This window comes from Heterocephalus glaber, unplaced genomic scaffold (assembly GCF_053883595.1).
Source record: "Heterocephalus glaber isolate CG9 unplaced genomic scaffold, H.glaber_assembly_v1.0 deba00000331, whole genome shotgun sequence".
Lineage (NCBI taxonomy): Eukaryota > Metazoa > Chordata > Mammalia > Rodentia > Bathyergidae > Heterocephalus > Heterocephalus glaber.
In genome coordinates, this window is record NW_028258142.1 from 34725113 (window position 1) to 34748029 (window position 22917).

The window sequence follows — 22917 nt, forward strand, 5'->3', positions numbered from 1 at the left end:
TTGAATTTATCCTCTAGTCTTTTCTTCATGAGTCATTCTTTTGATCTTGTTGAAGCTTTTCCAGTAGAGTAATTGAAAGTATTTCCCATTGTTGTCCTTATAAAAGTTTATTTTGTTTGTTTTTTACCTTTTTCATTTTGGGTTTTGTTTTTTTTTTTGGCAGTACTGGGAATCGAACTCAGGACCTTGTGCTTGTGAGGTGGGCGTTGCCCTTCATTGTGTATTTTAATCTACCTGGAACTCTTTCAGTGCAGTGAAAAGTGGTGATCCAAATGTATTTTTTTAATAAAGTATGAAATATGGTCCCATCACTTTTTATGTGATAGATTTCCTCCCATTGAATGCCATCATGTGTCTGTCCATTCAGCCACCCATTCATCCTTTTGTTCTTGATACTTCTGTCTATATTAATAGCATTATTTTAATTTCTATAGCTTTGTAACAATTTCCATAAAAACTTACTGATATATGTCACACACATAGAAAGTACACTATGGTATGACAACTGTTTACATAGCATTTACATTGTATTAGGTATTATAAGTATGCTAGAGATAATTTAAATTACACAGGAGAATGTTTGTAGGTTATATACTAATACTGTGCCATTCTATACTATATAAGGGACTTGAGCATCTTTGGATTTTGGTACCTGTGGGGATCCTGGAACCAACCTCCCCCTTGGATACCAAGGGATGACTGTAGTCTGTTGTTTCTGCACCACCCCCCCATTTTGTTTGCAAGATTCATCTTTATTGTGTATATATAGATGCTCTTCAATATACTGCGGGCCTCAATAAAAACTTATCATAACTGAAAACATTGTAAGTCACAGTGCACTTAAAGCTGGGCATAGTAGTACACACCTGTAATCCCAGCTACTCGAGAGACTGAGCAGGAATATTGCAGATTCAAGGCCAGCCTGGACAATTTAGTGAGACCCCGTCTCAAAGAAAAGAGTTGGATATGTATCTCAGTGGTAGAGCACACCTGGGTGTGATCACCAGTACCACAAAAAATAAAATAAGAATTTATTTATTTTTTTGGAAGCAGAACCTATTGGTACATTTTAAATATACACAACAGTGACACTCCTACAGTAGCTCACTGCTGTCTGGGTTCAACCCACAGTACCATAGATACATGCCTCATTCAATATACCTAACATACTATCATACCTTAGCAACAGTAGAATGTCAATTCACCCTGATGATCAAGTGGCTGACTGGGAGCTGTGGTTATTTTCAGCATCACTAATCTTACTTCATTTTGCTAGCCTCAGAAAAGATCAAAATTTGAAGTACAGTTTCTACTAAATACTTACATTTTAAAACCATTGGAAGGTTAAAAAATTATAAATTGAACCCAACCCACTTGGGGTCTGTTTGTGACTGTAGTTTATTTATTCTTTTTCTTTTTTCTTTCTTTTTTTTTTTTTGGTACCGGGAATCGAACTCGGGTCCTTGTGCTTGCACAGCAGGCGGCAAAACCACTGAGCTAAATCCCTGGCCCTATTCATTCTTTTTCACTAGTGTAGCATTCCAGTTGCTCTACAGCCTTGTCTACCTGTTTAATTTTAGATGTTCTTGTGTGTGTGTGTGTGTAGCAGTTTTAATTTGGATTCCTCTAATGAATAGTGATTTTAAACCCTTTTATTGCCCATTTTGCATATCTTTGGTGAAGTGGCATGTGAAGGTTTTGACTGTTATATTGGGCCATCTGACTTTTTTCATACTGATTTGTAGAAGTTTATCTGATACCAAATCATGCTGTTTATATTTTGCAAATATCTTGTTTCCTCTTCCCCATGAGACCATTAAAATGTTTGGTTGACTTCTCAGTATTACGCATTAACAAATATCTTTAGAGGAAAAGAGATCAAGAGACTCAACTTTCTAGGATGCTATTCTTTCCAGTCTTCCTCCTAGAGTGCTGTTCTTTCCAGAGTCGTCTTGCCTCAGGTTCTTGATGCCTTTGTAGTGCTTCATGCCTTCAAACATTTTTAAAAAATACTGTGTTCAGTTAAGTTCTCACAAGGAGGTTTGAAACAGCAGTAAATTGTTAAGGGACAGAAGTATGAAAGTCCTCTGGCCTTGTAGTTGTTCTTCAAGGAACATTTTGGCTGTTTGCTCCTCCATATAATTTCAGAATCATCTTTTCAAATGTTTCTCTCTCTCTCTCTCTCATGCACATGTGTGATGGCTGAGGTTTTGATAGGAAATGCACATGATCTGTAAATTAGTTTGGAGAGAATTATATTTTATTTTCTTAACCATGAACATTACAATCTGCTTATTAGGTCTTTTAAGACATTTTTCAACAAAATTTCCTAATTTTCAATTCAACTGTTGCAAATATTTTTTAAGGCACCTTTATAGTAAGTCTTAAATGTTTTAATAATTATATTTTCTACCTTACTATATACTTACTATACATTGATTTTGTGTAACAGCCTTGTTATACTTCTAATTATGATAAATTATCTATGGATTTTTTTGGATTTCTCAGTGGAGACGGTCCTCTCTGTAAATAATGACCTCTTTGTTTTCTCTTTTCTGATTCTTATGCTTTTTTTTCTTTCTTTTTTTTTTTTTCTTGTCTTAATGTTCTGGCTAGGATCTCCAATACAGTGTTGACTAGAAGCTGTGATGGGGGCATCCTGATCTTGTTCCTGATTTTAAAAGGAATGCTTTCAAAATTTCAGTTAAGTATGATGCTTACTGTAGTTTTATTGTAGAGAATCTTCAGATTAAGGATGTTCCTTAGTTCGTTTCTTAAAAAATCATGAATGGATGTTGAATTTCATCAAAAGATTTTCTTTCATCTTGTGAGATCATGTATTTTTCTTGTGTAATTTGTTAACATTGTGAATTACATTGGTTGATTTTTCTCTTACCAACCTTGATTCCAAGTGTAACTTCAAACCCAATTTATTTATCCCTGTTTGCACATTAGGCTCAATTTGAAGAGATTTAATTTAGAATTTTTGTCTCTAATAATGAATAATACTGGCTTCTAATTAAAAAACACTTTCTACTGGAAAAGTTTGTGTGACATTAGAAACACACACACACACACACACACACACACAGTGGTTTGTTTGAACCCTGCCTGCATGCATGCTAGGTGGCAGGTGCTCTCATTCTGAGCTATATCCTCAGCCCGCAATGATCTTTTCATTAAGTGTTTTGATAGAATTTTCCTCTAAAATTGTTACTGATACTTTCTTTGAAGGTTACCTCTTAATCATTAATCCAGTTGTTTGGATTAAAGGACTGTTTATACTTTTAGTTTTTAAACCATATTCTTGAATTTACAGCATTAAGTTGATCTCTTATTTCGTAGTACTTATAAATAATATCCCTTTTATCTAATTTTGAAGGATCTTCCTTCTTTTGTCCTTGAGTATTTTAAGCTAAAAGTTTGCCAGTTTTTAAAGACTTCAGATAATTAAGTTTTAAAATTTTGTTTATGCTCTTTAATGTATCATTTTCCCATTTAATTTCTTTTTATGTCTTACACTTTTGTTTTTTTCTGTTCATTTTTTTTCTTAAGTTGGATGCCTATCATTAATTTTCAGTATTTTAGTGTAGGCAGTTAAGAACATTAATATCTTTGTATAGCTTTCTCTGTATCGCACAAATTTTGATATGTAGTATTTTCATTATTTTCACTTGTTTTATATTTCCCACTGAATTCTTTAAGAGTTATTTAAAAATTTTTTTCAAATGTATGGGAGTTTCTCAAGTTAATTTGATTATTGATTTGTAATTTCATTGTGGTTAGGCAACATAGTCTGTGTGAAACTAATTCTTCAGAATTTGTTGAAACTATAGTCAGTTTTTATAATTTTTGTTTTATGTGAAGAGAATGTATGCTTTCCAATTGTTGGTGCAAAAATTATTATATATGTCCAGGAATTAGGCTTGTTATGTTGTTCAAATCATCTATCTGCATTTTCTTTAAAAGAGCAGAAATATGTTCATCTTTTACTACATTAGTTTTTTCTTGTAGTTCTACCAGTGTTTTCAACTGTATTTTAAAATCAGTACATGAAAGTTTAAATCTATTCTATTTTCCCACTAAATTGATACTTTGTAGAGAGTTTGTATCTAAGAATGCTTTTTGTATTAAACACTACTGTTTGCTATTAATGTGTCTCGATTATTTTTCTTTTGGTTAGTTTTGCCAATTTTTTAATTACCTCCCCCCCACATGCACATGTGTGTGTTCTTTTAGTTGTGAATAACATGCTATAGAAATTTTAAATCTGGCCTCATGGCTTTCATTTTGTAATCTTATTTTAATTAATTAATTGATTAATTTTTTCAGTTCTGAGGATTGAACCCAGGGCCTTCTCACTGAGCTACAGCCCCCGTCCTTTTATTTTTATATTTTTATTTTGAGATAGGGTCTCACTTCACTGAGTTGCCCAGGCTGGGCTTGAATTTGTAATCCATCTGTCTCAGTCTATTATTTTGTGGTCATACACAGCACTCTCCTACCTATTATCCCCCAGCTCCTAACCTCCTCTCCATTTCTGTGATTTTTGTCTTTTCAAGAATGTTATATTGGGCCGGGGATTTAGCTCAGTGGTGCCGCACCTCCCTCGCAAGCAAGCACAAGGTCCTGAGTTCGATCCCCAGTATAAAAAACCAAAACAAAAAAATAAGAATTTTTTTTTTTTTTTTTGGTACCGGGGATTGAACTCAGGTCCTTGTGCTTGTGCAGCAGGCGGCGAAACCACTGAGCTAAATCCCCGGCAAGAATGTTATATAAATTGAGCCATACAGTATGTAGTGTTTGGGTTTTGCCATTTTCATTCAGTACAATTCCCTGGAAATTAATCTAGACTGTTACATGTTTATTACTGAGTAGTGTGTTGTGTATGAACTTAACTACAGTTTAACCATTCACTTGTTAAAGAACAGTTGAGGTTTATAATTTTTGGCTGTTATGAATAAAAGTTTTATTAAGATTTGTGTATGTTTTCTGTGAACCTGAGTGTTCATTTCTCTGGGATAAATGGCCAGGAATTAAGTTACTGGGTCTTATGATTGTTGTATGTGTAGTTTTTAAAGAACTTGCTAAACTCTTCCAGAGTTGCTGTTCCGTTTTACATCCCTACCAGTAAAGTATGGAGTGATCTAGTTTCTCTGCATCTTTGCCGCCATTTGATGTTATCACTGTTTTTCATATTAGCCATTCTGGGTACGTATCCAGTGATGTAACAGTGAGGGTTTTTTTTGTTTTGTTTTGTTTTGATTTTTGGTACCAGGGATCGAACTTGGTACTTTGCGCTTGCATGTCAGGCACCGGAACCACTGAGCTAAATCCCTGGCCCAGTGAGGTTTTAATTGATGTTTCCTTACTGGCTAATGATGTTAAATATATTTTCATGTGGTTATTTGTTATCTATATTTATATCCCTATTGATGAAATATCTCTGCCTGTCTTTTGTCCTTTTTGTAATGAGATTGTTCTCTTTTTTTTCCTTGTTCAATTTTGATAATTCTAGTCTTTTGTCTGGTATATATCTTGCAAATATTTCCTCTGAGCCTTTTCATTCTTTTAAAGGAGTCTTTAGCTGACCCCAAGTTTTATTTTGATGAATTCCAATATGTTACTTTCTTTTTTCTCTTATGAATCTTTTTTTTTTTTTTTTTTGGTACCAGGGATTGAACTCTGGTCCTTGTGCTTGCGAGGCAGGCAGCGGAACCACTGAGCTAAATCCCCGGCCCTCTCTTATGAATCTTTTAGTGTAATATTTAAGAACTGTCTGCCTAGGTTTAAATCTTGAAGAGTTTCCTATTTATTTATTTTCTGTACTGGAGATCAAACTCAGGACCTTGTCCTTGCGAGGCAGGGCAATCCCTGGCCCTATTTATTTATTTTTGTTTTACAGTTTTTCATTTGCCTGTAATCCATTCGGTAGAAGGTATGAGACTTAGAGGAGTGTGTGTGTGTGTGTGTGTGTGTGTGTGTGTGTGTGTATTTTTTTAAATTTATGGATATCCGGTTACTTCACCACTTGTTGAAAGGCTATCTTTAACCTTTTATACTTAAAAATTATTTGGGCACATTTGTATAGGTCTGTTTATGTTCCATGGAGCTGTATATCTCTTGCCACTAATACAACACAATCTTGATTACTGTAGCTAACTTGCAAAATGGGATACACTGATTCTTCTATGTGTTTTTTGTTTTGTTTTTGTTTTTTTGTGTGCTGGGGATTTGAATTTATGTTTGCTTAAAGGCCATTGATACTAAATATTACATACCCAATGCCTTAGGGGTGCTGCACAATTTTTTTCTGGCTGTTTTTTTTGGGTTTTTTTCTGCCTTCTGTTTTTTTAAAAAATTGTATCTTTTCTAGCCTTTTGATTTTCTTTGTAAATTAAAAAACAAAAAACTTTATCTGTATCTGAAAGATATCTTCCTGAGTTTTGCATAAATATTGTATTAAACTTATACAGTATATCAGTTCAGGGAAAATTAACATCTGTACTTTGTTACATCTTCCAAACCATGAACAATTCATTTGTTTAGATTCTAATTTCTTTCATTAGTGTTTTGCAGTATTGAGCATACAAATCTTGTACTTGTGTTTTAGATTTTTTTAAACTAGGTACGGTATTTTAATTTTATTTGGATTGATATTAAGTGAGCTGTTTTTGATTTGTTTCCACACATGTTCACTCTTTATTTTATAAAGATGATGTGACTTGGTGTGTGTTGATTTTGTAACCTTGCTGAATTCACTTAGTAGTTGTAGAAGTCATTTTGCAGATTCATTGGAATTTTCTGTATAGATACTCATCTGTAGATACAAATTTTTTTCCATTTATCACCTGTCAGGCCTTTTATTTCCTTTTCTTGTCTTTTTCTGCTAGCTAGAATTATGTTGAATGAGTGTAAGCATTTAGGGGGAAAGCATTCATTTCACCATTAAGTATAATGTGAGCTTTAGCTTTTCTTGTAGATGATATATAACAAATTGAAGTTCTATTCCTCTTTTTTCTGAGGGTTTTTAATAATCATGATTAGGTATAGAATTTGTCAAAATACTCTTTATACATTGATTGAAGTTTTTGAATTATGACTTAAATAGTTAAGTTTCCTTATTTAGAAGTTAGTGTTTTTTCTTTTTTTTCTTTTTTGTGGTGCTGAGGATGGAACCTAGGGCCTTTGCATGTGCTAGAAAAAATACGCTGCCACTGAACTATTTCCCCAGCCCTTTATATTTTATTTTTGAGAAAGGTCCCTCTGAGTGTCCCAGGCTGGTCTCAAATTTGTGAGATCCCTGTCTTTGCTTCCTGAATGATTAGGATTATAGCTATGTCCCTTCTTGCCTGGCTAGAAAGGTATTTGAATTGTTTTCTATGGATTGAGTTCTGGTATGCAGTTTGTTTTTCAGGGAATTGGTCCATTTCATCTAAGATTCCAAGTTTATGAATGTAGAACAGTTCTTTATGTTCTTGTATTATCTTTTTGATGTATGCAGTTTCTGTTGTGATATCCACTAATCTTGTTCTTTAATGGGAAGTTTCATTTTTTTATTTGTTTGGGTTATTAATACATTTTACAGTAATTTTACACCATTTTTATTTTGCTATTCTACTTTTTTTCTGTTCTATGTCTGTTCTATGTCTATGTTTTGTTGCTTATTTTAGGATTTTTTTTTCCCCTTCCCTCTTTGCCTCATTTCCCCCAAATTACTAGTTGTGAAATTATACATGTTTTGACTTTCTTACGGACTCTATATGTCATCTTGAGATTTCGCTTGACATTTTGATATGTGAATGTCAGTTCAAAATTACTGTTTTTTTCTTTCCTCACTATAGAATACTGTAAACTGCTCACAACTCTTATCAATTTATATGCCTCTGTTGCCTGGCATTTTCATTCTTCATAACCTCACAAATTTTTTTTTGGTACTAGGGATGGAACTCAGGACCTTGTGCTTGCCAGGCTGGTGCGGTGCCACTGAGCTAAATCCCTAGGCCCCTCACAAATTTGATATTTTTTATGAGAAATATTTGTTTAGGGTAACTCCTTCCCCAGGTTTGTCATTTCTTTGCTCGGTACTCTGCTTTTCTTTCTTTGTCTCTTTTTTTTTTGGTTGTGGTCATGATCATACACATGTAAGACAAGCTTAACCACTGAGCTACACCTTCAGCTCTGTCATTCTGGGCATTTTTTGGTGTGTGCGTGTGTGTGTGTGTGTGTGTGTGTGTGTGTGTGTGTGTGTGTGTGTGAGTAGTCCAGGCTGGCCTTGAACTCACTGTGTAGCCCAGGCTGGCCTCGAACTGACTGTGATCTTCCTGCCTCACCCTCCCAAGTGCTGGAATTACAGGCATGTGCCACTATACCTGGCAGCCCTGTCATTCTTTTTTTGGTATCGGCATTGAACTCGGGACCTTGCAGCAGAACCACTGAGCTAAATCCCCAGCCCAGCCCTGTCATTCTTATATCTTAATATTCATTCCTCTACTTTGGTTCAGCAGTGATGAACTTTGTACTATTCCTTCAGTGTATTAGGCCTGATTTCTTCCTGGGGACTTTTGCATCTGCTGTGTCCAGTGCTTTGGAGTGTTTGCCTGAGATACCTCCTGGGTGCTTTCCTACTGCTGCAGTTTCTTAATTACCTTCTCAGTGAGGCCTTCCTTCCTCTTTAAAATTCCCAATCTTCTACTTTTTCATTCTCTGCTTTGTTTTTATTCATTCATTACCACTTGTCATACTGTATATTTTATTTAGTTTTTCTAATTTGGGTCTGTTAAATTTTCCATCTGCTCGTTAGTCATTCACTGGAATTTTATTGTTTTTGTAACTTGGAAAGAAGTAGCATCTTTTCAGTAGTTATTTTCATCTGGTAGCATGTTTTAGTAATTTGTGCAAGGCTGCTTTATATCTTGTGGATTTTTTATGTAGTGTATGAAAAATTTTGAGATTTACTCCTTTGCATTTTATGTGTTTATGTTACTTAGGTTTTTTTTTTTTTTTTTTGCTAAATATTTTTTTTCCTTGGACATTTGAAAATCTATTTGATATATAGAAAATTTAACAGACTTTGTTAGCTTAATGTTATTGATTCTGATTTTTCAGTGAGTTCTCTGTACTTCCAGTGTTAAGTCCTGTTTGTAAATAGTAAATCTCACTTTTTATTGGTTTGTTGTATTACCCGCAATCTTTGGAATAATGTTCAATGACAAAACAATGTGCATTTTATAGGTCTTGACTTTATCATCTAATATTTCATGATTAATAGGACATTTGCTATTGATTTCTGATACCACTTACCATGTCAACAAAGCTATTCTTGTTTGAGAGATGTTTTTAAGATCAAGAATGAATAACATTTTATCAAATGCCCCATAGCATTTATCTAGATGATCACATGGCTTTCTTTTTTTTTTTTTTTTTTTTTACAATTGGCATGTTTTTCTTTTATTTCTTTGCTGAAGCTTTTATTTTTTAAATTTATTTATTTTTTATCCTTTTATTGGTACATTTCAGGTATACAATATAATGACATTCATCATTGGAGATATGTACCTTTACATACTCTCTTGGTTCTTATTTTTTTCTCCCTTCCCCTGCCCTCCCTTCCCCTGCCCTCCCTTCAACCCCTCTATCCCTCCCTTTTTACAAAGACTTTGTTTCCATTTTTTCATTTTCTCATATTAATTCCATTCCCTTCTTTCCTTTCCCCTACCCCTCCCACTTCCCCCTCCCCTTTGCCCCTTTTCTTCCTATTTGACATCTGTTATAGCTTTTAGTCCTTATTTACACTTTCAGTTTCTCACACTAGAGAAACTATTTGGTATTTACACATGTGTGTCCTATTTATTTCACTTGAGTTGTCGCCTCAGTGTGCATCCATTTAGCTATAAATGTCTCTAATTTCTCATTTTTTATGGCTGAGTAGTACTCCATTTTATTAAAAAAACACATTTTCTTGATCCAGTCTCCAGTTGATGGGCACTTGGGCTATTTCCAAGGTTTGGCTATTACAAATTGTGCTGCTATGAACATGGGTACACATATATCACTGTGGTATGATTCTTTTAATTCTTTGGGGAAGATCCCCAGCAGGGGAATAGCTGGGTCAAATGGCACTACCAGTCCTAGTTCTTTGAGGCATCTCCATCCTGATTGCCACAGTGGTTGCACCAGTCTACACTCCCACCAGCAGTGGAGCAGGGTTCCTCTTTCCCCACAGCCCCGCCAGCATTTGTTATTGGTTGATTTCATGATAGTAGCCATTCTTTCTGGAGTGAGGTGGAATCTCAGTGTTGTTTTCATTTGCATCTCTCGAGTGACCAGTGATGTTGAACATTTTTTCACGTGTTTATTTGCCATGTCTACTTCTTTTTCTGAGAAATGTCTGTCCATTTCAGATGCTCATTTTTGTATTGGGTCTTTAAATTTGGGAGGTCTGATTTTTTTTAAGTTCTATGGCTTTCTTTTTTGATCCAGTAAATCTATTTGTATCTCTTTCTCAGTTTTCAGAATAATAATGTGTTGTTTCCCTGACATCCTGTAAAGGAGATCATTATGGCTTTTAAATGATATTATGAATAAATTTTATTACATACTTAATGTTTAAATCCATAGCATTAATTGTTCTTTTTGATGTTCAAATTGTCTCATCTTGTGCTACTAGGATACCATGGTAGATGTTTTCTTGTATTCTTCTGAAAAGATCTAGTGGTTTAGATAACTTCTTTGTTTTCTGGTATGATAAAATATTCCAGGTTCATCTTGTGGATTTTCTTCCTCAGATCTACAACCAGCCACTTCCCCAAGGTGCCTGCATTCCTTTTATGGGAACTGGTATTTAGATCACAATCTTTTTTTCTCCTACTTTGTGTTCATAATTTTTTGTTAATTTAAATTTATAATATGTTTATATTTATAGAAAAGTTTGGAAGGTAAGACAGTGAAAAATCTCTGTGTCCTGCACCTAGTTTACCCTGTTTAAGCAAATACTTAATTATGGACACATTCTTAGATTTACAAGGATAGAAAATTGTTCATGTACTCAATACCCAACTTCTCTACCATTATCATCTCGTCTTTTTGATTGTATGTCCCACCCGCTACCCACAAATTAATTGAAAGGAAATATATATTATATAATTTTGTACATACTCAGTACTTTGTGGTTATAAGCATAGAGGTCATCCTTTTTTGTATGTGCACATAGGTATGCTAGGTAAACACTGCCACTGATCTACCTACACCCCCTGCCCTGGATAGAGATTGTCTTTACCAAGTACTTTACTTCTTACGTTCATAGATTAAATTGTACTGGGTACATTGAGAACTTTTATGTGTGCATTCACAGACATATTTATGTCCTAATAGTGCTTTATAAATTGAATAGATTATTTTATTTTTGTTTTCTTGGTACCAGGGATCGAACTCGGCCTTGGACTTGCGAGGCAGGCGGTGGCATCACGGAGCTAAATCCCCTGGCTTGATTATTTTAATATTGCAGCTGGAATAGGCAATATTAATAGTGTGATTTGTTAGCATCCCACAGTAGCCTTCCCTCATAAGGAGGAAAGATTTATATTGGCTCATGTTTTTGGAGGGTTTTATTCTAAGTTCATTTTGGCTTGTAGTGAAGCAGAATGTCATGGCTCGGAGTGTCTGTTGGAGAACTGCTGGCTTCACGATAGCAGGAAAGCAAAGACAGAGAAAGGGGCTGGGGTTTGAGTATCTTCTTTAGGGCCCTGCCCCCAGTGGGAGTTAACTTCCTTCCTCTAGTTCTCAGCTCCTAAAGATTCTATCACTTTCCATTAGTGCTGCTGGATGATGACCAAGCCTTTAACACATGGCCTTTGGGAGACATTTTAAGGTCCAGATCATAACAAGCAGATTCCTTACTGTCTTACTGTTTCATCAGGTTTTGCCTAAAAATTTGAATGGATGATTTGGATTCTCCTAAAATTTGAATAACAATATCCATATTTAAAAATTTTGTGTTCAACATTTTTAATCCTTACCTTCTAGTAAGTATTTGACTCTCTGATTTATATTGTCTTGTACACTTTAGGAAACAATTCCATCTTTTCCTTGGAGTTTTGGTGGGATTTATTCATGAAACTGTCTTGTCTGGGGGAAATGCTCTTGATTGGAGCAGGGGTGGGCAAGATAATACTACCTCTTGAATGAACTGGAATAATTTCTTTTTCTAGGAAACCATGATCTGTGTCTTTATGTAATTAGTGCATAGTTGCATATACAAATCTCAAAAAATTTGCATAGTATTTGTGGTTTTTATGCTCCTTTTCTCATTCTTATCCTACATTTTTTTGGGGGGGGAGTCCTGATTCTACAGACTGCATTTTGATTTCTAATTAATATTTTTGCTTCATCCTTTAATTGCCCTGCCTTTTTGGTTTATTTTGTTCCTTTTTTATTTCTTGATTTAGCTAAAGTCTTTATTGTACAATAATAGAATATGAAGATATTCTCCAAAGCTTTGGCTTATTTTACACATTTTGAAATGTATTATGTTCTTTATTATTTGTCTTAGTATTTGACTTTCAATTTTGATTTCTTTAGTGTGTAATAATTCTGTTGTGAAGAAGAGATTCATTTAACATCTCTCAAGTAGAAGGAGACTTAATTGTAGAGAATGCATGATTTTATCAAGAGTAAACCAGGAATTGAGGGTTCCCCAGGACCTCTGAAATGAGTATTATTTAGGAATTGGGGTATCTTTATGACTTGCCACATAGTTTCTCTTTATTTATGTGTGTTTTTGAGATGGAATCTTGTCTTTCTGTGCTGCCCAGGCTGGTCTTGAACTTCCTGGGTTCAAGTGATTGTCCTACCTCAGCAGCTGGGACTACAGGCATGTGCCGCTAAGTTCAGCCACATAGTTTCTCTTCTGACATTAGCATAGTTACACTTTTGACATATTATGTTAATATTGTGGATTTAAAAAAATTCTTACAAATGAAGATGTGGATTATTTTAGTATTACAGCTGGAATGCACAGTATTAATATGATTTGTCAGTTTCCCTCAGTAGCCTCCTGTGCCCCTGTATTATAATCATAGCAGATAAGGGAATCTGCAAAATTTATATTGATTTTGCCATAATTTTTAACCTAATAGAATTTTCCCAAATGACAGGTTATGTTTTGTTATTTCCATGTTAAGAAAGACCAGTCTCAAGGAAATATTTTTATTTTATTACTGGTTACATGTGAGGGTCATAACTTCCTTGCTTTTCTAAATGTAGTGCCCTTACCTTTGTTGGTGGATGTGATTTTCAGTTACATAATACTCCAGCGTTAAAACTTTTTAAATTTTTTATTTATGTAAATTTGGTAAACAGGTTGATTTTAAGTCCTAATCTTAATTTATATATTTTAAAATTTAGATTATTTATGTATCTTTTTATTTATTTTTTTGTGGTGCAAGTGATTGAACCCAGGGCCTTGAGCATGCTAGGCAAGCACTCTACTACTGAGCTACTCCCAGACCTATGTATCTTTAAAATATTGATAATACTAATGTTTTTATAGAGAAATTCCTCTGTGTAAAATAATAGCAGTTGTAACAAGTATTGGAAGGCAGGCTTTGGGAGTTTTTGGGAGGCAGCATACAGTGGAAAAAATCTGCTTTTAAAAATAAAGTTAGACTAAAGATATAGACATCAGAAATTGGTAGAGAAAAATACCTAAAATCATTCTTCCTAGTACAGTATTAACATAAAAAGCTAATCTTACCTCAGTAGGGGCTCTTGACACCTTTCCTACTGAAACCATACCCTCTCACTGAGGGAAGGATATGAATCTAGGTCTGAAAACTTTTAAGTTGAAAATACAGGTATCAGTTTAAGAATTGGGATTCACTAGAGTTTTCCAGGAAAAGATGTCTGTGGAATTTTATTTAGCCAGTACCTTGGAAATAAGCACTAAATAAAGGAGAAAATATTTTTTGTCATTGTATTACTCTTTGTTTGTATGTATTTATTTTTTAAGACAGGGTTTTTGTAGAGAGTTGCTGTGTAGCTAGCTCAGTCTAACCTTGAACTTACTATGTAGCCCAGGCTGGCCTCTCAACTCAAGACCCCTCCTGTATCACCCTCCAGAGTGGTAGGATTACAGCCATGTGCCACCATGCCTGGCTTGTTTTTTTTTTTCTTTTTGTTTTTATTTTTGGGATGGCTTGTTGTTTTTAAATAGACACCAGTGACCAGAGGGATTAAATGACTTTCCTAGGGTCCTAAATCTTGGTGTCAGGGGTTTACCTACTACTATTGATTACTGGCCTGAAGTTTTCCAAAGGGGCTAGTTGACTCTCAAAACCATTATCTTTGACTGTGTTTGAAGCATTTTGCAGTATGGACTGTCCTATCTGTTCTTTAGAATCTAGTGATTTCACATTTACAATTCTAAGGCTTTTATCTCTGTATTCCTGTTTGTTTTTATACACTAGTTCCCTTTTATTCAAGGGGATAAGTCATCTATTCTTTCATGCTTGGAAGTGTGCATTACTGACAAGGAGGAATAGGGAAACCCAAGCCATAGTAACCGGAAGGTCTCCTGAGGTTTCTAAAAGGACCAGCTTCAGCTTCCTACGTTCTCTCACTAGGTGTTACATGTGTGGTATGGGTAAACCTGATCCCTGATTTACCTTTAAATTCAAAATTGACTGAAAATCAATTAGCTGGATAATTTCATGAGGCAGCAAGTGATTTGATGTATTTATTAGGTTTTGTTGAATAAATAGGTGAGGTATGAAAAAGGAACTGCTTATACTTTGTTTTATACCTGAGAACAAGTCAGTAGGGTGGTATGGAGGATAATCTTGCCCTTTAAGATTTATAGCTGTTCATTTCCTTGCTTTTGGGAAGATTTTTTTTTCTCTTGAATATCCAGATGGGAATTTTAGTCATTTTATAATTTTGACTGCTAAATAAGATGTAATTTTTAGCTTTAATGTTTTAAAATATCTTTGTTTTCATATTTTTTCTGTTTCTTAATGTTTGAGTTAGTGTAAAATACTGAATCATAGATTACAATTCTGACTTTATTTGGTAGATTTACTAAGCACCAGAAATTACATGTGTAACATTGCAAATACCGAATTTTTGCTTGGTTAGTTGGTAATTTTGTAATAAACATTATATTATGCATTGGGAGGGTCTAGTTTTGAAAAGGAACATTTTAATTGGTTATAGAGTTCATAGTCCTAAAACAGTTTACATGACAGCATAATCACATAAAGAAGTAATTAAGAGAAATCAATAGACTGTATAGATTACCAAAATTAAGAGTACAGTAAAATATAATTTAACAGCATAACTTGAATGTAATTTTTATGGGAGGATGACTTTATATTAACAATTCTAAGTGGTATGTTACCATTCTAAGTGCTGGATACTAGCGTATGTGCCATTTGGTAAATTACAGGAGAACATATTTATATGCTTGAAGATGACTATTGGCTTTTTCCCCCCTTTCCTTTTAGAATATGGTTTCTAGTTTTAGAGTTTCTGAACTACAAGTGTTACTAGGCTTTGCTGGACGGAATAAAAGTGGACGCAAGCATGACCTCCTGATGAGGGCCCTGCATTTATTGAAGAGTGGCTGCAGCCCTGCGGTTCAGATTAAAATCCGAGAATTGTATAGACGCCGATATCCACGGACTCTTGAAGGGCTTTCTGATTTATCTGCAATCAAATCATCAGTTTTCAGTTTGGATAGTAGCTCATCACCTGTAGAACCTGACCTGGCTGTGGCTGGAATCCACTCGTTGCCCTCCACTTCAGTTACATCTCACTCACCGTCCTCTCCTGTTGGTTCTGTGCTACTTCAAGATACTAAGCCCACTTTTGAGATGCAGCAACCATCTCCTCCAATTCCTCCTGTCCATCCTGATGTGCAGTTAAAAAACCTGCCCTTTTATGATGTCCTTGATGTTCTCATCAAGCCCACAAGTTTAGGTAAGTCTTAGAAAAAAAATCAGTTTTTCCTGGACAAGAGAGTAAGTACAATGAGGACTTCTACTGTTGATTAGTAGTGTAAAATTGAGGCATTAATGCCAAATTTTTTAATGTACAGGAAAAATGATTGGTAATCATAATAGAAATTTAATATGAAACAGTTATATCATTTGGGTGTCTTTTTCCATTATTTTGTGGTAAAATACACACAAAATCTAACATCTCGGCCATTTAAACATGTACTTTAATATTAAATACATTCATCTTACGCAGCCATCACTCATTACCATCCATCTCCAAAATTCTTTGCATCTTGTGAAACTGAAGCTCTGTGCCCATTGCATAACTTTAACCTCCACCTCCCCAGTTTCTGGTAGCCAACATTCTACTTTCTTTTTTCTTTCTTTTTATCTCCTGCTGGGAATTGAAACCAGTACATTGGGCATGCTCAGTACATACTTTATCACTGAGCTATACCCTAGTCCCAACCATTCTACTATTTTCAGTCTATGGTTTTGACTACTCTTAGGTACTTCCTATAAGTGGAATATTGCAATATTTGTCTTCTTGTGACTGGCTTATTTCACGTTGTGTTTTCAGGGTTCCATGCAGTCTGTATCAGATTTTTCTTTTGTTCCTCTTTAAGAATAAATCACAGTAAAAACACATTTTTAAAAAACAGGTTGTTTTTGTGTTGTTTTGTTTTGTGCAATACTGGGGATTGGAACCTTGGCATTCACACTGAGGTACATCCCTAGACCTTTTTAAATTTAGAGACAGGCTCTTGCTAAGTCATTGAGTTGCCCAGGCTGGGCTCAAATTTGTGATCTTCCTGCCTTGGCTTTACTGAGTGTTTCTGTTCCTCTCTACTATCCACTCCTCAGTTTCACTCCCTTGAGGCAACAACTTTAGTTCTTTTATATGTTGCTTCAGATGTTTACTTCCATGTTTGTGTGGTATCATCTTCTAAACCAGGTTTTGCTTATCGTTAATGGACCCTTAATTGCTTCCACTTTGTAACTACTGTGGATGATTCTAGTAGGAACATGAACTTACACGTGTCTCTTAGAGGTCCTGTTTTCACTTCTTACTGTATGGTGGAATTACTATACTACCTGGCAATTTTAATTTTTTGAGAAATCATCATCGTATTTTCCACAGCTGCTGTTCCATTTTATATTTCCATTTTACATTTATAGAAGGTCTAATTTTTACACATCCTTACCAACACTTCCTTCTCTCCCTTCTCTTTCTTTCTATAGTGGCCATCCTATGTGTAAGAGGTAGTATCAAGTATTTGATTTATATTTCTGTAATGATTGTGGTATTGAGCAGCTTCATGTATTTTTTGACCATTTGTATAATTTTGGTGAAATGTCTGTTCAAGTCCTTGACCCAGTTTGAACTGGATGGTTTGGGGTTTTTTGTTGTTGCATTTTAGGAGTTCTTTGTATATTCAGGATATACTCCTTATCAGATGTATGATTTCTAAATATTTACTTCCATTCTGTTGCCCTTATTATCTATTGGTAATGTCTTTTGATGCAAAATTAAGAAAATTTTTCATGAAGTTCAATGTTTCATGAAGTCATTTTTTGTCTTGTTTCCTGTGCCTTTGTGTCATATCCAGGAAATCATTGCCAAATCACATTTCGAAGCTTTTGTCTTGTTTTTTATAAGTTTAGGTCTTACATTTGCATCTGATCCATTTTGAGCTAATTTTGTATATAGGCATTAGATAAGGGTTCAACTATTTTTCTGGGTATGGCTGTCCAGTTTTCCCGAAACCATCTGTTGAGAAGACTATCCTTTCCCCCTTGCATGATCTTGGCGTCCTTTAGGCTATCTAATCTATTGGCCTGTCTTTATGTCAGTACTGAACTGTTTTTTTTCTTTTTTGGTACTGGGGATTGAACTCGGAACCTTACACTTGTGAGGCAGGTGCCGTAACCACTGAGCTAAATCCCTGGCCCCTGAACTGTTTTGATTACTGTAGGTATGCAGTTAAGTTTTGAAATCAGGAATGTGAGTTTCCTAGCTTTGTTCTATTTCAAGATTGTTTTGGCTATTCAGGGTCCCTTGAGTTTCCTTAAGAATATTAGAATGGAGTTTTCTTTTTATAAAAAAAAAAAAATCATTGAGATTTTGAAAAAAATTGCATTGATTTGGTTTGGATGGTATTCATTTTGAGAGACTGCATTGAAACTTTGGGTGGTATTGTTGTCTTCCAACCTATGAACATATGTGTTTTAGTTTATGTCTTTAATTTCTTTGGGCAGTGCTTTGTAGTTTTCATTGAAGTCTCTTACCTCCTTGGATAAGTTAACTACAAAGTATTTTATTCTTTTTGATGCTATTTTAAATAGAATTGTTTTCATATTGCTCGTTACATATAGAAGGACAATGGATTTTTGTGTGTTAGCTTTGTATTCTGCTCCTTTCTGAATTCAGTTATTATTTCCAACAGTTTTTATATATGAGATCTTTGGGGCTTACTGTATAAAAGATCATATTATCTGTGAGCAGAAGTGATTTTACTTTCTTTCCAATTTGTATGCCTTTATTTATTTTTTTCTTGCCTAATTGTTCTGTCTAGAACTTCCTCAAGCATTCTTTTTTCCCTCTTCTTACCATTGCATTTATTTATTTATTTATTTATGGTCCCTAGGATCGAACTCAGGACCTTGCGCTTGCAAGGCAGGCTCCTGAACCACTGAGCTAAATCCCTGGCCCTATTTATTTTTATTAGTACATGTCTGCCATACATAGTGATCATATTTATCATGGGGAATTTGTACCTGTATATAATATATCTTAATTCTTTTTTTCTCCTCCTGTCAACTCTACTTCCCCTCCTTATTTACTAAAGCTTTGTTTCCATTTTTTCTCTTCCATTCTCTTTTTTTAAAATCGTTTTTTCCTTCCTTCCCTTCCTCCTCCCTCCCTTGTTCCCCTTCCCAATTGAACAAGTTCTTCCTACTTCCCAAAATCTGCCCTCTATTTTTCTCCTTATTTACCCTTTCCTCAAGCATTCTTTAAAGAGTTTAGGACTAAGATTACTTCTGTTTTTGTTTTTGTTTTTGGTGCCGGGGATCGAACTAGCTCAGTGGTAGAGTACCTGCTAGCATGCACAAGGCCATGGGTTTAATTCCTAGTGCTAGGGGGAAAAGAAAGAAAAAAGAAAACTCCCTTAGATATATCAATGTTCCTTTTTCTTTTCTTAGGATGTTGTACTGCAGTATGTCTTTGTTAAGCCTGAAGGAAGTTGTGAGAGACAGAACTAGTTAGTGGAGTAATGTGGATTGACTGGTTGCAGGCCATGGTGGTTTTTTTTCTCCCCTCTTTGCTTCATTTATGTTTTAGCAAAACTAAACCAAGCAAGTAATGAATTTTATCACTTCATTATATTGATTCTGAAATAATGATTCACTATTTCTTCATATTTTATTATTTATTTGTACAAGTCCTATAAGAATTATTAGGTCAAAAAAAAAAAAGAATTATTAGGTCACAGAGTAAGACCATTTTAGATTTTTAGTAATCCAGTATATTGCCAAGTTGATTTCAGACTACTGTGCCAATTTAAATTTCACAAACAAAGTGAGAAAATACCTACCTCATTGCCCTTCTTGCATTTTTGGGAGGAGATACTATTAACCTTTTAAAGTTTTAGATATGTACTTATATCTTGTTATAAATTTTTCATTTTTAAAATCAGTAACAAGAACAAACATTTTGAATGTTTAGTACCTGTTTGTCTTTATTAGTGTATTTTCATTTTTAATCTTTTAAAGGTTCACTTATCTGGTTAAAATATTTATGTGATTTATTTTCTATTTCCTCCTTTATCTTGGTTTTTGGTAATACCAGTGCTTAATATTGTAGCTCATTTGCATCTTTTCTTTCTTAGTGATCATTACAAAATTTTTTGTATTTTGAGAAAGATTCGGACGACTAGAGATATTCTTTGTGCTGTAGTTTTGATCTAGAATGTTCCATGTGTTAAAGGCTTGGTCCCCATCTTGGTGCTGTTGGGAGATTTTGGAACCTTTAAAGAAGTAGGGCATAGTGGGAAGTGTTAAGGTCATTGGGGATGTGCTCTTGAAGGTAATTATGAGATCCCAGCCTTCTTCCTGTTTCACTTCCCAACCACATTGTGCGAGGTTTTGATCTTCCATGACCTCTCATCATTATGTGGTGCCACAGGCTCAAAGCAACAAGGCCAACCAGTCATGGGCTGAAACCTTTAAAACTCTGAGCCTGAATAATACTTTTTTCTCTGTAAGTGGATTTTTTTCAGGAATTTATGATAGTGATGGAAAGTTGGATAACATACTTGGGTAATCCTACCTAATGGCACTCCTTCAAATATGGCTAAGGAGTGTCTGTAAGGTAGCAGTTACATCAAAAGGAGTTTCAGAAGTATGATTGACTGCTGGGAAAGAAGAAGGTGGAGAACCAAGAGAAGATGCATGTATCATGTTCTCTATTCATTCACATTAGTGGTACTCTTTATGAGGTGAACTCTGCAGAAACCTTATCCTTTTTCCCTTTATTTTCTTGCTTTGTTTGGAAATAAAAATAGGAATTTTCTTATTTTGCTATATTTGTCTTAGAGTTTCTACTTCATTAACCTCAAAGGTTAAAGGGAACTAGTAGACTGTTCATACTTTTAGTAAAACTCATATTTGGTTTCCAGATAACTTATCTCATTTGTTTTAAAGTAATGCCAGAGGTACTCTGTGTTCAAGGGTAGATAAGAAAAAGCTGTATTTTGCTCATAGTTAAAATTGGAATGCAAACCTGGGCATTGTGGCACACACCTGTAATCCCAGCACTTGGGAGGCTGAAGTGGGAAGATTGCAAGTTTGAGGCTGGGCTGGAATATGTAGCAGGTTCAAGGCTGGCTTGGGCTACATAAGAAGACCCTGCCACAACCAAAACAAACAAAAATTAGAATGTAAGAAATATGCTCTTACTCATAAACTGTTTTCTCCTGAACCAAAAACCTTTCATATTTTTCAAGATTTCTGTTGTTTTTATAAACATTTCCTTAATTTGTCTTTCCTAAAAAGACAATGAAGTGATCCATATAGTCTTATGATGTTAGAGTGACAAAACAGTGATCTAAGAAATTATTTTTTAAGCCAAGTGTAGTGCTGCATTCCTGTAGTCATAGTTGCTCATGAGGGTGATATATAAGGCTCATGAGGGTGATTATATAAGCCTGCGCAATATGAGACCCCATGTCAAAAAACCCCCTAGGAATTATGTTTTAGGCTGAAGTATAAAGTTAAAACATCAACAAAATATCAGATAGGTTGCCACATGGTTTGACTTTGGGTAGTGTCCCCCAAAGGTCCCCATGTTAAAGGCTTATTCCTCAGGGTGGCACTGTCAGGAGACATCGTACACTTTAGGTTATTGGGGAGTGTGCCCCTGAAGGGAATTGCAGAATCCTTACAGTCCTCTTTCTCTTTTGCTTCCCCTCTCATGAGATGAGGTTTTATTACTCCTTATACTCTCAGCATGATGTGCCGCCTTACTACAGACCCAAAATAATGGGATCAGTCTGTCATGGATTGGAACCTCCAAAACTGTGAGCCAAAGTTCACCTCTTTGTAAGTTAATTATCTCAGTATTTATAGTAACATGAAGCTGACTGGTAGTTTATCAAATAAAAGTAGAAAAAAAATTAATTTTGGAGGGGTTTGTTGTTGTTGTTGTTGTTGTTGTTTTGTTACTGGGGATCGAACTCGGTACCTTGTGCTTGCGAGGCAGGCGCTGGAACCACTGAGCTAACTTTCCGGGCCTGTTGTTGGTTTTTTGAGAAAAAAACTGCCGTCCAGGCTGGCCTTGAACCCAACTATGTAGACCACGCTGGCCTCAAACTAGCATCAGTCCTCCTGCCTCAGTGAAGACCTTTGATATTTTTACTGTGATAACCTCTGAAGCAGTGTGATTACATTTAAACATTACCTTAATTTTGAATGGATTGACCTTTTGTTCATGAAAATATTTAGAACACAGTTATGGAGAAAACTTATTTATGTTTGGGAATTAAGGGGATTTAGCTCAGTGGTTCCGTCGCCTGCTTTGCAAGCTCAAGGTCCCAAGATCGATCCCCAGTACCAAAAAAAAAAATTAATAATCTTCAGGAGTCAATTATCAAATCCATGTTTTAAAGCATATACTTTTTTTTTTTTTTTGACAGTGCTGAGTATTGAAACTAGACCCTTGTGCAAAAGCACATATTCTTTTTTTTTTTTTTTTTTTTTTGGTACCAGGGATCGAACTCAGGTCCTTGCGCTTGCACAGCAGGCGGTGAAACCACTGAGCTAAATCCCCGGCCCAAAAGCACGTATTCTTGAGATTTTCAAGCTGGGTGATGAAGATTTGATTATTGAATAGGGATTGATTTATAATGCAGGCACTGGAAGATCATGGTAGAAAGTCAGAGGATCATTCTAAAACCTCTTGAGGTATGGAAGCCAGTATTCTTAGGGAAGTTTGTCTTGTCAAGAGAATCACTGTTACAGCAAAATACATTTATTGGTACAAAAAGCCCCCAAACTATAGTGAGTTTATTCTATTTAACAGGGTACATTGTTATATATAGAGCTTTGCAGTTTGAAATTTTTTCCGTTCAACATGGTTAAAGTTAAAAAATGGCATTTAAAATGACAGTGATATCTAGAAAACATGAGTGTTTGCAGTAATATTAAATACAGTTCTTAGTAGCTTCAGTTTTATTGTAATAAGTGGATTATTCCTTGGTCCAAAACAAACTAACAAAAATAGATTCTCTAGTCTACCTTCAAGAGCTGTCACAGGCAGTTTTTTTCTCTTTGATTTTTTTTTGGTACTGGGGATCGAACTCAGGACCTTGTGCTTGCGAGGCAGGCGCCAGAACCACTGAGCTAAATCCCTGGCCCTTTCTTT

At 35.1% G+C, this 22917-nt stretch overlaps 1 protein-coding gene across 12 annotated transcripts in view; it reads left to right on the top strand.

The window, feature by feature from the left end:
• Pias2 (protein inhibitor of activated STAT 2) overlaps positions 1-22917 on the top strand; it is a 104232-nt gene that overhangs the window by 13025 nt on the left and 68290 nt on the right. For 9 of the 12 annotated variants that reach the window (XR_015442147.1, XR_015442146.1, XM_004855100.3 and 6 more), the window contains exon 2: positions 15501-15975. Coding sequence is in view for 9 of the 12 variants with exons in the window: in XM_004855100.3 (XP_004855157.1) it covers positions 15501-15975 (475 nt within the window). In the remaining 3 variants the exon portion in view is untranslated. Of the gene's footprint in view, positions 1-2616; positions 2704-15500; positions 15976-22917 lie in introns of all 12 variants that reach the window. The other 3 variants (XR_015442150.1, XM_087189149.1, XM_013075933.3) reach the window with 1 other exon arrangement.